The following is a 14,267-nucleotide window of genomic DNA, read 5'->3' on the forward strand; positions in this document are numbered from 1 at the left end:
TTTCTCGGGGCGTCTGCTCTGCTTCTCCCCCTGCAGCACTGTGTTCTCCAACACCAGGGCTGACTCCAAACCAGTCCAAAGCCGGCCCAGAACCGCGTGCTGATACTTGTTGCGCAGTAGCTCAGACCTCTTCCTCCCTGGGCCCCCAGGGCTGGGGCCCTCTGGGGTATGGTGGTCCTGCTGCACAGCACAGCATCATTCATTCGTTTGGCAAGTCTGCACTGAGTATCCGTGGTGTGCCCCGCGGGACAATGAACGTGGGGGGCTTGTGGGGGCGGAGATAGCCTGAGCACAGGGCAAGACCTCCTGCCCTGCTGGAGCTCGGAGCTCCAGGTCTAGTGGGCGGAGGCAGGGTGAGCCAAGTCTCCGCATCTGACCGGCTCTGAGAAGCACCTGGAGTGGGGGGGAGATGCTGAGGTCAGAGTGATGACTCGGAGGAGGGAGTGCAGGTGTCTTGGGGAGTGTGCGCTCCAGGCTGGTGCATGCTTGGAAGAGACGTGAATTGATTGCAGGGCCTGTCCCCGCGGGTTGCAGTGCCGGGAGCTGAGCTCCAGGGATGATGCACACAAGCCATGGCAACAAGTAGTTTGTCTGCTCCGATGCCGCGGGGGCGGGAGAGGCGCTCAGAAGACAGTGTGCTTGTGGGAAGGCCGCCGCGGCCCTCGTGCGCAGGCTGGAGGAGATCAGAGGCCAGCCCTGCTGCCGAGGTCTCGGGCCGCTCGGCCTCCGTGGCCTGGGGGCTCAGGCGGCTCCGTGTCAGCTGCCCCGCTCCGCCTGCTGGTGCCCACCCGCCTGCTGAGCCCTGTGTGCAGGCGGGAGTCCCGGCCCAGGAACGGGCGTTCAGAGAGAGGTCCTGAACCGGGGAGCCAGAGGGGCTGGCGGCAGAGTGGGGAGGGCGTCCGCCTCTGGGCAGGGGCATGATTACAAGCCTTGGCAGCTTCCGGAGCTCAGTGTGAGGCTGCGCGCAGGGTGCTGAGCCCAAGGTGCGAGGGTGCGAGGGCCTGGGAGCCCGGGACACATGCAGAGCTCAGTGAACAGGGTGTGTGTGTGTAGATGACTCCATAGGGCGGGGACTTGTTCCCTGAGTTTCTGTGACTTGAGCCAGGTGCCCCTGAAGAGGGCCGGCTGCAGTGTGCCCCCCGGCCCCATAACCCTGGGCTCGAAAGGAAACCCCGAGGCTTTTCCTCTTCTGCAAATGCAAGAACAACCGCATGTCCACCGAGGATTCAAGGCGGTGCCGTGTGTAGCCAAGTGCCCGCGAGCAGCCTGCTTGCTCAGCCTGCGGCTGTGGCAACCTCAGGACCAGTACTTGTCTTTTTCCAGGAGATGACGGGGACTGGAAGTTGGCAGTGAGGTCAGATGGTTGTGGTGGATCCTGGTGGTTCCCGAACCGGTGGTCTGTGAAGGCGTCTCCGACGTGATGAAGCCGCGTCAGGGCTCACAGCCCCGGGAGTGGTCGGCCCCCCAGCAGGGGCAGGGCTGTGTGGGGCGATGCCCCAGCGTACTCTGGATGGTGCTGGCTGCAGAGGCCGGATCGTGGGGGTGCTGGCCCCACACAACACTGCTTCACCACGGTGGGGAGCTGGGCGTGGCTTTGAAGTGAAATGTGTAGGCACGGGATGTTGGATAAATGAAATTTTCTTACAAAGGAATGAGAAAGACTAATCATAAAAGATTAATAAAAGGGGCTCTATTAAAGTTAGGAACTTGTCTTCATCAAAAGACATCATTAATGGGGAGAAAAGGCAAGGCAAGGGGGGAGGAGGAGACGCTCACAGAGGACTCACATGCAGACGATAGAATAGACACGTACAGTTGAGCACGGGCAAGGCGGGGGTGACCTCACGGAAATGGGGCCACGCTTGTACACGCATTGAGCAGCTGAGGACATGCAGCGGCACCTGTCAGTCTTCTGGGAAATGCAGATTAAAGCCACCGTCTAACAGAGACCTCGCAGGCCCACTGGGATGGCTGAGGTGAAGATGGACAGCACCAAGTGTTAGCCAGGATGTGGAACAGTGGGTGCTTGTGACTGCTTTCACTCTGGAAAATTCTGCAGGGGGTCTGTGAAAGGGAGGTGCAGCCAGGGGTCCCCCTCCTCGGTACATACCTGACGAGATGCATACCACGTGCCACAAAGGACAGGAACAGGAGTGTTTATAACAGAGGGTGGTGGCAACCCAAATGTCTGTCCACAGGATGGATTTTGTACGTGGGAACACGCGACGATGAAAATCAGTGACTCTTAACATGTTACAAGAATGAACGACTTTTTCAAATGTAATGTTTAAGCAGCCAGACAGAAAAAATGATTCCATTTACGTAAAGTTCAGAAATAGGCACAATTTACCCCAGTGTTAGCAGTTAGGGATCTAGCTCTAGGAAGGAGGTGAAGGACAGTGATTGGGAGGCTCCCGAGGGAGATGCGGTCAGTTCGTGGTAATTCCGCACACATTTTGGGTGAGTGTATGCACACACACATTCTGTTTCAATACGTGTTTATTAAGAAGAAGCTTAACTCGTATGACCCAAATGAGTTAAAGCAAATGTGTGCGAGAGTGTAATTGATAACAGAATAGATGCTCATGGAAACACCTTCCGAAAAGAAAGGGAACAGAGGCACTCACACAACAGAAAAGCTGTGGCTGGATTCAGGCCCACCTCATCGTCAAGGCTGGCGACCCTCCGAGCTCAGTGCTCCTTCCCCTCGGCTCTTCACGGTGCACCTGCAGCCCGTGGTTCTCCCGCGTGGTCGCAGGGTGGCTGCCACAGCTCCAGTCTCTGCACATCCTCTTTTATTGGTATTATTATTAAAAGACTTATTTACTTATTAGAGAGAGAGAGCACGAGCATGTGTACACAAGCAGGAGGGGCAGAGGGAGAGAGAGAGAATCTCAAGCAGGCTCCCTGCTGAGTGCAGAGCCCGACGAGGGACTCGATGCCAGGACCTTGAGATCATGACCTGAGCCGAAATCAAGAGTCAGGTGCTCAACCAACTGAGCCACCCAGGCGCCCCGGATGTGGGGGAATTTTAAAAGGCAGAAGGTAACATATAGGATATATTTGTTCAGCCATTCACTTTCTTGCTCATACATAAATTCACTTAATAAAAATTTGACTGCCACGTGGCTAGCACACTGAGGGGCTGGTTCTGACGGAGTCTCTTGCCAGGTACTGCTGGAGCTTGGCGTGGCCAGCCTGCTTCTGGTGTCAGGCTGAGCCTCCTGAAGAAGAGTTATCATCAAAGAGACGCTTGAGGGATGAGCAGGAGGTAGCCAGGTCAAGCTTTAAAACATCTAGGGAAGAAACAAGGAAAGACTCTTTTTTATATAGAACAGAAGAAGCACTAAAAATAAAAGAAAAACTTTACAAGTTGGATATCATGGAAATTGAAAACTCCTGCTATTTGAGACAAAAAGGCCACAGATTAGTAGGAGAATATAATCGTAATATGTATATTATGTATCTAGATACAAAAATTCTGTCTAGAATAGAGAACCATAAAACTCACTAGAAGGACAAACAACTGGATTTAAAAAATGGGCAAAAGATTTGAACAGACACTTCACCAAAGAAGAGAAGCAGTGGCAGATGGGTGCGTGAGATGTTCCTCATTCATTTAGAGCCACTCAGTAGAATGGCTGATTGTTTTTTGAAGATTTTTTTTAAAGAGATCTTATTTATTTATTTATTTATTTTTATGTTTTAAAGATTTTATTTATTTATTTGACAGAGAGAGAGTGAGAGCAGGAACACAAGCAGGGGGAGTGGGAGAGAGAGAAGCAGGCTTCCCGCTGGGCAGGGAGCCCGATGCGGGGCTCGATCCCAGGACTCCGGGATCATGACCTGAGCTGAAGGCAGATGCTTCACTGACTGAGCCACCCAGGTGCCCCTGTTAAGTGTCTCTTATGGTTTGCTTCCCTCTTTTTTCCCCCTTCCCATGTGTTCATCTGTTTTGTTTCCTGTTGGAAACATATTCCACATATAACTGAAATCATATGGTATTTGTCTATAAAGATTTTATTTTATTTTTTAAAGTAATCTCTACACCCAACATGGGGCTTGAACCGACAACCCCGAGATCAAGAGATGCATGCTCCCCAGACTGACCCAGCCAAGTACCCCCAGGATGGCTAATATCTGAAGGACAATACTAAGTGTCAGGGAAGGTGTGGAGCATTTGAGATTCTCATACGCTGCTAGTTGGAATGTGAAACCGTACGATCACTCTGGGGAAGGTCTGGCAGTTTCTTAGGAAGCGAAACATGCACCTGCACAGTGAGCCAGCAAGTCCATCCCTAGGTGTGGAACCATGAGAAATCAAAGTGCATAGCCATAAAACCCTCGTACAAGAATATTTATAACAAGCTTTATTCATAATAGCCCCAAACTAGCACCAGCCCCGATGGTCAGCAGCCAGGGCATGGCCCGGCAAAGTGCCCCATCCGTACCATGGAATACTGCTCCCTAAGCCAAGGAAGTAACTGCTGGCTCACACTTCAATTCAGATGAATCACAAAGACCGTGAGGCTGAGTGAAAACCAAGTGTGGGTCCCCAAATGGTTCCGTGAAGTTCTAGGCCAGGCCTCAGTGCTCCCTGGTGAGGGGGTGAGCGCCTCTCCAGGCTCTCCGGTTGCGAGTGTGGGGAGGGACTGCTGTGGGCACAGGGAGGGTTTTGGGGTGATAGAAATGCTCTGCCACTTCACTGGGGTAGCGGTTACACAGCTGTGTACCCCCATCCAGGGTCACGGAACTGTTGACTTAGAAGGGGCACATTTTATATGGGATATGTCAGTGTTGATTTGAAAGGAGAAACAAAGAAATAAAAAGCATGTAAAACACCAAGCAGTGTGGCCCTGAGTCTGGGCTCTTCATGACCACCCGGAGCTGCCCAGCCCTTCTGGGTTTGAGTTCACTTTATGCACTGGGGCTGCACTGCCAGGCGCCCAGCGGTCTCTGCAGAGAGGGGGACATTTGCCTAGGCGACAGTCTGTACATGTGTGCGTGTATGCGTATTACGTGCACACGTACGCGTACAGGCCTCTGTTGTGTGTACATGTGAGCATGCACACGCACACGTACGTTCTATTGTTGTCAGACCTGCAGACTTCTGAATCCTCTGAGGCACACGAGGCATTTAGAGAGCTGGGGGCTCCTCTCAGTCCTGCTCTGGAAGAGCGCAAAGGACCAGCCTGCCAGAGGCTCCGGTCTTACTCCCACCCTGTGGCCGTGAGTCCCTTGTGGTGTGTCTGAGCCTCAGAGGCCAGCCAGTTGATTTCCTTGATGTCTGTTTCTGTTTTCACAACTCGTTATGCTCCCCCGCATCCAGTTTCAGAATCCCATTTCAGAATGGTGAATCTAGCATTAACCACATACACTTTTTGTTTTTGTTCTTTTTCTCACACAGGGTTACCTTCCTGCCAATGTGGACCGAAGACCAGCCACTCTCCAGAGAAAACAGAAAGAATATTTTGCTTTTATTGAGCACTATTACAACTCTCGGAATGATGATGTTCACCAGGACACCTACAGGCAGGTGAGCTCCTCTCCCGTTTCATGTTATGTGAAGAACTTTAACTTGGTGATGATTGGTAGGAGGGAGTGTTCTCTCTAGCATGTCCCAAACTGCGTGACAGAGTAGTGTTTTCTAATAAATAAACTTGAGAATAAATAACAGTATGCTTCTAATAATAGTATTGTTGTAGCCATAATGATAGTATGCTTATCTCCGGCTCCTTCTATGAAAGTGAAAAGGGTTTTTTTAATTGGAGTTACAAAACGGAAGCCTAAGATCCCTTGCCAGGACCAGGAGACCTGGCTCAGGAGCGGGGGACACCTTTTGGCTCAGTGAGCTGCTGTCTGACCTGAAAGCTCGGGAGCAGGCATTTGCTGCTGGGTCGATCAGAGGAGAGTCTCTGTGGGCTTCGTGGGCGCAGGGCCCCCTGGGGCACTGGGGGACGGGATTTGGATGGACAAGAGCTGTGCTCGTCAGCTGGATTTGGGGGCACACAGCTCAGTCCATAGCAACACGTGTGGCCACTTGATCGTTTTTGCTGTTCACTTTAATTCAAAATGGGTATCATTACGGCTTCTTGAACAGTCCATTGACAGACGGTGTCTATAATGGGAAAAGTACTTAAAATTGATTTACAGTTCACAATACATTCAGAATTTGCTATTAGAATAGCTTTTTGAGGGCTTTGTAGTTCTCACTGTCTTTGTAATATGTGAGAATTCAGAATGGTTTGTGCTGCATTCATTCATTCTCTTATTTTTGTGCTGCATTTAAATAAAAAGGTCGTTCTTAACTGGTAGCCCTGCCTCCTGTTTCTGAAATCAACTTCTGATTTTCCTGAGACTTGTCAGTACTGAATATTTCCTTTTGGAAATCCTTCTTCGAGGTGAAGGAGCCTTGCCGAATTTTTCTGCCTCAAATGTGGGCTGTCCACATCTCTCTGTCATTTCGGTATAGATCTGTTAGAAAGCTCCAAAGACAGGTCTTCCCTCTGACTGATAACCGGAGGTTCTTCAAGGTTAATGGATTCTGGGGGAATATCTTCCTCATGGATGGGGTACAGTGGAGCGTGGAGGATTGTCATGCTTGAGAGTGAGGACCCAGAAGAGGGCAGGAACTCACTTCTGTTGCCTCCTGGGGCGGGGCCCCTCTGCCTCGGGGCCCTCTGCCTCTGGCTCATACTCAGCCTCGCCTGAGTGGCTCCGAGGGCACGAGAAACTGATTTGAGAGAGGTTGCATTTAGATTTGGTTAGGGAAATATTAGGTTACCAGGTTTTTCTTTACACTTCACTAATTTTAGGGAATGGGCCAATTTGGCATTGTTTTGAATATGTTCCTCATGATTTTCATTCAAGAGAAAGACTTCCAAAGGATGATACCAGCATCTATCTATAAGAGTTACCAAGCTGTGTTCTATTATGAATTTCATAAGGGAAATTTAATAAAAAATGGGTTACATGCATCTTTATTCAGTTACTATGATGGGTAATAAAAAGCTTCCATATTATTGCAAACTCCCAGAATGTGTCTACATTAATATAGATGAGAACAACGCAGCCTGTGGCAGTTTGGTTGGCTTGCTGGCTTTGCAGACCCGCCTGCTGGAGGTGGACCCCGTCCTGTCTTTGCGGCTCCTGTCTCCGACACGCTGTTCTGTCCAGGCAGAGCCTGGGCTGGTCTGGGGCTCGGGCACCTGCTGTCTCCCTGCTGCCTGCTCCTGGTGGGTGCCCCGCCCTCCCGCACTGCCAGGAGGTGGCAGGAGCGCGGGGCCGCGGCCTGCTTTTACACCCCTCTGTGTCCTCTGTCCGTGTGCTTAGTGTCTGGTGGAAGACGTCATGCCCAGAGCACACCGAGTCGGTCAGATTCTTGATTCATCCGGTGTGTCCTCCCTAGGAGGGAGGAGTTCTGCAGCCGTCTGGGCCTCCCCTACATCTCAGCCCTGTACGTGGGGAGCAGGTGGCCTGGAGGGGTCCACAGAGCCCCTTGTGCCCAGCCTTGTGCAGCGCCCCCTCTCAGGTTGGACCTCCTCCTCCTGTTGGCACAGACCACGGTGGGCGGAGTTACGGTGCCTGCTGTCCTGGCCACTCAGAAAGCACATGATGGGCAGCTCTTGTGTAACGGGGGGCAGATGTGTGCCTGAGTACGATGGCATGAGGGCAGTGTTCTCAGGGTGGCCCTCGAGGATGCCCTGGTGCAGGGGGTGCGTCGGGCTGGAATCCTCGGGCCCCCTAGGCTGGATGGTTCACCCCTCCCTCCCAGCCCCGCTGCCCGCAGGCCTCCTTCGCACATCGGGTCGCACGCATGTCTCCGCTTCCTCAATCTTCCCCGGGTTGCTCAGAGGGCTTGGGGCTCATCGTTTCCTGTGTTGCTCTTGTCTGGCTCCTTACCTCTCATTTGCCTTCCCATTGTCCTTCATTGCTGCCCATGGACTGTGCTCCCCGAATGCTGAGTCCACTGGCCCCCAACTCCCTCCCGGTTCTCTCCCCTGGCTGGGTGCTGCTGAGGGGCTGCTGGTTTCCGGGTTCTCCCCTGAGGGAAGAGCCCCAGGCAGGAGCCCGTCAGTGGGGAAGCAGCCCCCACGCTGCAGAACGGTGTGGTTGGCGGGGGTCCCTAGGCTGTCGATCCACCTTGTGCTCTCTTCACCAGTCACCCTTTGAGGTATGGCAGGCACCTTCTAGACAAGGACGCCGAGCCGCAGGGCCTGAGTGCTGTAGCCAAGGCTGCAGCGCTAATAAGGCAGAGTGAGGACACTGTCCTGGTCCTGTGGATAGTAGGATCCTTGAGGTCACGTACGAAGACAGGGGGATGGACCTGAATCGTAGACTCCCTCTTGGCATTAAAATGTGCACGTCTTCCTTCAGCAGACCTTTCCCTGGGTGATGGGGATGGTGACCGTGTTGGCCAGTGGGAGATATTCGTGTGGGATATTGGGAGCCAGCCTGTGATGCCGGCTCAAGGCCTGAACGCTCTTACTCGGTTGCTGCTTGAATGGCAGGTGTTTTCCTGTGCAGAGTGGGGGCCTTCGTGATGACTCAGGTCAGTCGGGGGCCAAGTAGGGATCAGCTAACACCAGCAGAGGTTTTCAAGTGCTTCCTTTGAGAAGTGCCCTGGATCCCCACGGACTCTGTGAAGTGAAGAATGTGGCCTGGGTGCCACGAAGAAGCTGTCACCGCCGAGAACTTGTACACTATCGATGCCCCTGAAGTGCTCCCCGTGTCCGAGCCTGGAAATCGATGTTTACTAATTGCTATGGATTATGTTGCTGAAGAGCTGAGGGCCGCTCTCTTCCTAATCACGCAGCAGCAACTGTTTGGTCAGGAAGTGTCAGGCAAGCCTTCACGCTGGGACTTAGGGAGCCCCATTCAGGTAGAACTGGCCAACTCCTCTGGAGCCGAACTCGGTGACGTAAGGAATTCGTGTTTTCAGAGTGGGAGCAGCTTAGAGTCCAGAGTAAATTCATTGCTGTTGTTCAGGGTTGCTATTTTAAGCACATGCTTATAATGACATTTGTCATCTTGTAAAGTAATACATCTTTCTCCTGCATCTCCAGATCCATATAGACATCCCTCGAATGAGTCCAGAAGCATTAATACTTCAACCCAAAGTGACAGAGGTAAGAGCCGGGGATCTGGAAATGCCTGTGGGGAGGGTGTTTCCTCCGTCACGGTGGCGGGTTCCCACGGAACTAGTGAGATGGTTGGTGCAGTTGGGGTGCTTACCCACCACAGGTTTGGGGGTAGCCCTTGTGAACATAGTCCCGGACAAGAATCGCAGATTGTTCTTAAAATATTTTGTGTGTAATATTGAGGCATATAAAGGATACGGGCGTGTGCAGATAGAGCGTACCCTCGTGTCCATCCCCACTGAGGACCGGGAACCCCACTCACGTTGGACCCATTGTGTTGGAGCTGCTCCCAGTTCTCACACTGCTCTCAAAGGGCCCCCAGGACATGACCGACCTCCTGACTCTGTGATTCCCCACGACCTCAGCGCATGTCGTGTGGTGTTGTGGTCAGTCCCTCTCCAGGAAGCAGTGGGGGCCGCATCCTTCCTCCAGTAGCCTTGTCCATCTGCAGCTTGTGGTTTTCTTCCGTGTTATGTTCTCAGATTCATCCAATCTTGTGTCCAGTTGTGTAACAATCCATCATTTAAATATCGCGCGCTCTCTGCGGCCCTTTTCCCGTTGCCGGATTTTTGGGTGGGGTCTCATGTTCTGTGCTCGGGACCTTCAGGCGCTTTCTCGCAGGTGCCCATGGGCAGGAGTTTCTCTGGGGCACTGCTGTAGACGTGAACTAGTTGTGTGCTGGGGTGTGAGCCTCCTGAACCCGCAGGATGGTGTCCGCTGCTCCCAGGTGGGCTGTGCTCCTCGAGAGCTCGCTTGCGGAGTGTGAGTGCCGTGCTCCACATCCCTGCCAGGACTTCCCACTTCGTATCCCTCTGGCGGGCATTCTTGTGGTGGCCTTCGTCTGCGTGTCTCTTGTTCCAGGTGGCAGCGAGCACCTCTTCCTGGATTTATGGGTTCCTGTCTTCCCTCCTCTGTGAGATGCTTGTTTCTGTCTTTTGCCCATTTTTCTTTTGGGTTGCTGATCTAATTTTTTATCGGCTGCTGGTCTTTGTATGTTAAGGATTCTAAATCTTTGTCATTTCGCGGGTCACACGCGTCCTCTTCCATGCCGTGGCTGCTTCTCACGTCCTTCTTGGCGGCTTTTGGGGACCAGAAGTTCCTTGTTTCCATGTGGTCGAGCTTCTCCATCTCTTCAGATGTTCCGTGCATCTGTCAGTGCCTGCTGTGCATGATGTGAGGTAGGACTCCAGGGAACTTGCCCATGAAGGGACCTGCCAGGCCCGGCCTCGTGCGTGGCCTCCACCTCGTCTGCCCGTGTTCGCAGCCTCCCTTCTGGTGTTCGTCCTCACACTTGTACACGTGTTTCCGTGGTCTCTGTTTTGGCCCAGGATTCAAGGTGTCTTCCCTCAACACCACACCGGCGAGTGAGTCCAGCTGTGTCCTGAGTGGCCCCGCGGGCGGAGCCCCAGCCCCCCCTTCGCTGGGAGGCCTCAGGCCCTCGCACGCCCACCTGAGCCTCACGGTCAGATGGCCCCAGCTTCTCTGTGCCCCGTTGGTGTTTACTGTCTGCTGGTCGTGTGGTGGGAGCTGCACAGAGTCTGGAGACCAGTTTGGGAGGATGGACATCTTCATGAATCCCAGTCTCCCTTGTCACCAACGTGTGGATTCTCCATGTTCTAGGCCGTTTCAGTGTAGTTTTAGAATGTGCTCCATAAAAGGTCTTGTGTGTGTTTTATTAGATTCATTCTTAATTATCATATTTTTTGTTGCTATTATAAACAGTATCTCTTTAAAATGGATTTTTTTTTTTACCGTTTGAAGTATTTTCTTTGCATCTTGATTGCTCCCCTAAATGCACTTTTAAACTTTGCTGTCTCTTGTATGTTTGGTAAGTTTGTTGAACAAAAATCCTGGATGACGAGGGCGCCTGGGTGGCTCAGTTGGTTAAGCGACTGCCTTCGGCTCAGGTCGTGATCCTGGAGTCCCGGGATCGAGTCCCGCATTGGGCTCCCTGCTCAGCAGGGAGTCTGCTTCTCCCTCTGACCCTCCCCCCTCTCATGCCCTATCTCATTCTCTCTCTCAAATAAATAAATAAAATCTTTAAAAAAAAAAATCCTGGATGACGAAAGCAAAAATACTTCTAGATTATAGAACACAAAAGGAGAAAATTAGTCTTCCACAGAAGTATTCATTTTGAGACACTTCTTTTTGATTGTCTTCTTCAGCAGTTGTACTTACTGTATCTGGGAAACAAGAGATAAGATATTGTTATCTCTTTTTTACTTATTTAATGGAAGGTGCAGTCAGCCATAGACCTTTGGTTTATTTCATTTTTATATTTTTCCCAACACTTGACACCTTCCTTGCAGAGCTGAGCTCACAGCCGCAGTTGGTGTTGATTGGTCTACTTGTCTCTGACGTCCTGGGACCTTGGTCCCATTGTTTTGAGGCGCCTCTTCCCTGGCAGCCGGTCTCTCTGTTAAACAGTTTCTTGCTCTGGGCTCGTGTGCGTCCCCTGGAGCTGCAGACCCTGCCTAGGCCCCCGCTCAGCAGGGCAGTGCTACCCAAGGGGCTGCTGGGCTCCCCGGGAGGACGTGGGGCTCAGGCAGGCTGCCACATGCAGGAGAGGGCCATTTGGGCCCAGCTCTGGGTGTGCAGGGAGTGAGGTGATAAGCAAGGGGCTTTAGGAAATGTATGGCCTTGTGATCGGCGGTAGGCAGACCCGGTTCTAGTTTCTGACGTTATGGAGGCTTGGCTCAGGGGTTTCTGCAACAGTCAGTTGGTGGCCTGACCACACAGAAGGGTGTTCCTGTCTCAGGCACAGGCTTCCTGGCCGTGGGGTGGCTGCTCCTCTGTGCTTGGCCTCCCCCTCATGGTCCCCGCTGGCCGCTCTGTCTAGCTCTCTGCATCACGTTTGTCTTTGAGCAGCATGAAGGACAACACGCACAGAGGGTCGTGCCCCTCCCTTTCCACCTGTTTTGTAGAAGTTGCTCGCAGTGCTTCTCACATCCCGCGGCCAGAACGGAGTCATGGCTTGTCCTTGGTGTATGGAACCGGGAAAATGTCACTCCGATTGTAGCTGGTCCGTGTGCCTCCCCGAAGGCTGGGGCTTCTGACTGCTCAGGAAGAAGGGTTTCGGCATTTCCCCCCATCCGTCCCCACGTTCCCTGATTCACTCAGCAGGCGAGGTCTGGTTCTGCTTTGGTGGTCCTTCTCCACCTCCCCCCGTCCTCTTCCTCCTGTGGCTTCACTGAGGTCTAGCGGACATAAAATAAAATTCACCTCTTTGAAGTGTGCAATTAGATTGGTTTGATACCTGTATGTAGCAATATGACAACCACCTGAATCGTGATCTAGAACATTTCCATCACCCTGAAAAGTTCCCTTTGCTGTCAGCCTCCCTTCCCCACCCCATGCCCCTGTGAAGTACTCATCCACTTTCAGTCTCTCGAGGTTTACTTTTTAAGATTGTCCTACAAATGGAATCACACGAATTGCAGCCTTGCCTGAGTGGCCTCTCTTGGTGCTCAGACACTCGTTCGCATTGTCACATGTCACTGCTAAGTGGGACTCTGTTGTCTGGGTGTATACCTCAGTGTGGTTACCCATTGGCCAGTACTCGATGAGTACTCGGGCTCTTCCCAAGTGGGGTCATCGCAGATTTGCTGTAAACCTTGTAGAGTGCTAGCGAAGGCCCCTGTGTCCCCTCTGTGCTGAGTACATGGCAGAAGGGTGCTTGTATGGGACGTGAATGTGCATCTGCTTCATGAGAAACTGACAACCTAGTTTCCACAGTGGCTGTCCCAGTCTGCACTCGCACCGGCAGGGCGTGAGAGTCTTGCTCCGTATCCTTGTCAGTACTCGGTATTGCCAGCCTTTTTAATTCTCGCCAGTTTTGAGCGGGTGTGTAATGTATCTATGGGGTTATAATTTGCAGTTCCCTGATGACTCATGATGTTGAGCATTTTTACAGATGCTGATTTGCCATGTGTAGATCTTTGATGATGTGTCTGTTCCATTTTTGCTCACTGTTGAATTGCTTTTCAGACCTTTTGCTTGGGGCTAGCTCACCCTGGAAATCCCTATTTTATGGAAGCTCAGCTAGATTTGGAGGCCTTGGGACTTGTTTAACTGCTGATAGGAAGGTCTTGAAATGAGCAGAGTGGATGGCGTAGGGCCGGATGGCCATCGCCCAGGCGCTCCCAGCCGGGAAGCAGAGGCTCAGCGGGAGCCCGTGGCCTTTGTCAGGAGGTTACCGCCCCTCCCCCAGGTTGAATGGGTCCCAGGAGGACAGCAGACCTTCAGCTCCAGGGCCTGAGGCAGCGTGTGTCCCGGAGCCGCTGTTCACAGCTAGTTGTCGATGAACAGCTGACCAGATGCCTATTTCTCTCACCTGTGACGAGTGAGTGTCTGGTTCCCTCTGGGCCTTCAGATCTTACTGGAAGGTGGTCTTGTCAGAGGCGCAGTCCCTGATGACCCTCTCGCAGCACTTCCTGTGGGATTGTGTGAGACTTTTTGTTTATGACACGACTCCCTCTTCCTGTTTGTCCGCTCCTGAGGGCCGGGCTGGGCCCTGGCTATGTCCTGGGTTCCTGGAGCATCTCCTGGAACCTCATGGGATTTAGGAGATTTTGCTGAAATTGATAATGTTTTTATCCAATGTTGTTGTCTGAAAGTAAAATTCATAACTTTCTGGCTCCCTGTTTTTTTGATTTTTTTTTTTTTAAATCTTTTGCTCAGTATTGAACAAACTAGATTTGTTACATTAAAAAAATATGAATTCGGACCAGTGGCCCTGTGGCTACTATGGTGGGTGCAGTGAGTTTATTACAAGAACCATATTCAAATATCGCTGCTGGGCCTTTTCTCCTGAGTTCATCATCTACTGAGTGACTTTGCCTCCGTGGTTATTACATTTTCTGCCCTCTGGTTATCTGCTTCTTAGAGCAGTTTCACAAATTAGGGAAATGAGATGCTTTTTCCAATTAGCCATGCAGAAGTGATGTCTCATTACATTTAAACAGACACAGAGGATAATGAAACATGCAGGCTTTTTAAGCCACATTATTTATGTGCAGTTTTTAGAATGAGGGTGATGAGTTTTCCATGGCCCTGAAGGATGGACATTTTCTAGGAGGCACATAGAAGCGGAGCACAGGGGACGTTCAGAGTGGGCTCCTGCCCGAG

The 14,267-nt window shown here is 51.9% G+C and overlaps 1 protein-coding gene across 1 annotated transcript in view; it reads left to right on the forward strand.

The window, feature by feature from the left end:
* The window catches only part of LOC135362165 (TBC1 domain family member 22A-like), a gene marked incomplete at its 3' end in the record, with an annotated part of 289,826 nt that overhangs the window by 233,304 nt on the left and 42,255 nt on the right, over positions 1-14,267 (forward strand). Inside the window, 2 exon segments of the mRNA XM_064575593.1 lie at positions 5,408-5,536; positions 9,066-9,128. Of these exon segments, the coding sequence (XP_064431663.1) occupies positions 5,408-5,536; positions 9,066-9,128 (192 nt within the window).

This window comes from Mirounga angustirostris, unplaced genomic scaffold, assembly GCF_029215605.1.
Source record: "Mirounga angustirostris isolate CCGP_5_RB_7025 unplaced genomic scaffold, mMirAng1.0.hap1 SCAF_12, whole genome shotgun sequence".
Lineage (NCBI taxonomy): Eukaryota > Metazoa > Chordata > Mammalia > Carnivora > Phocidae > Mirounga > Mirounga angustirostris.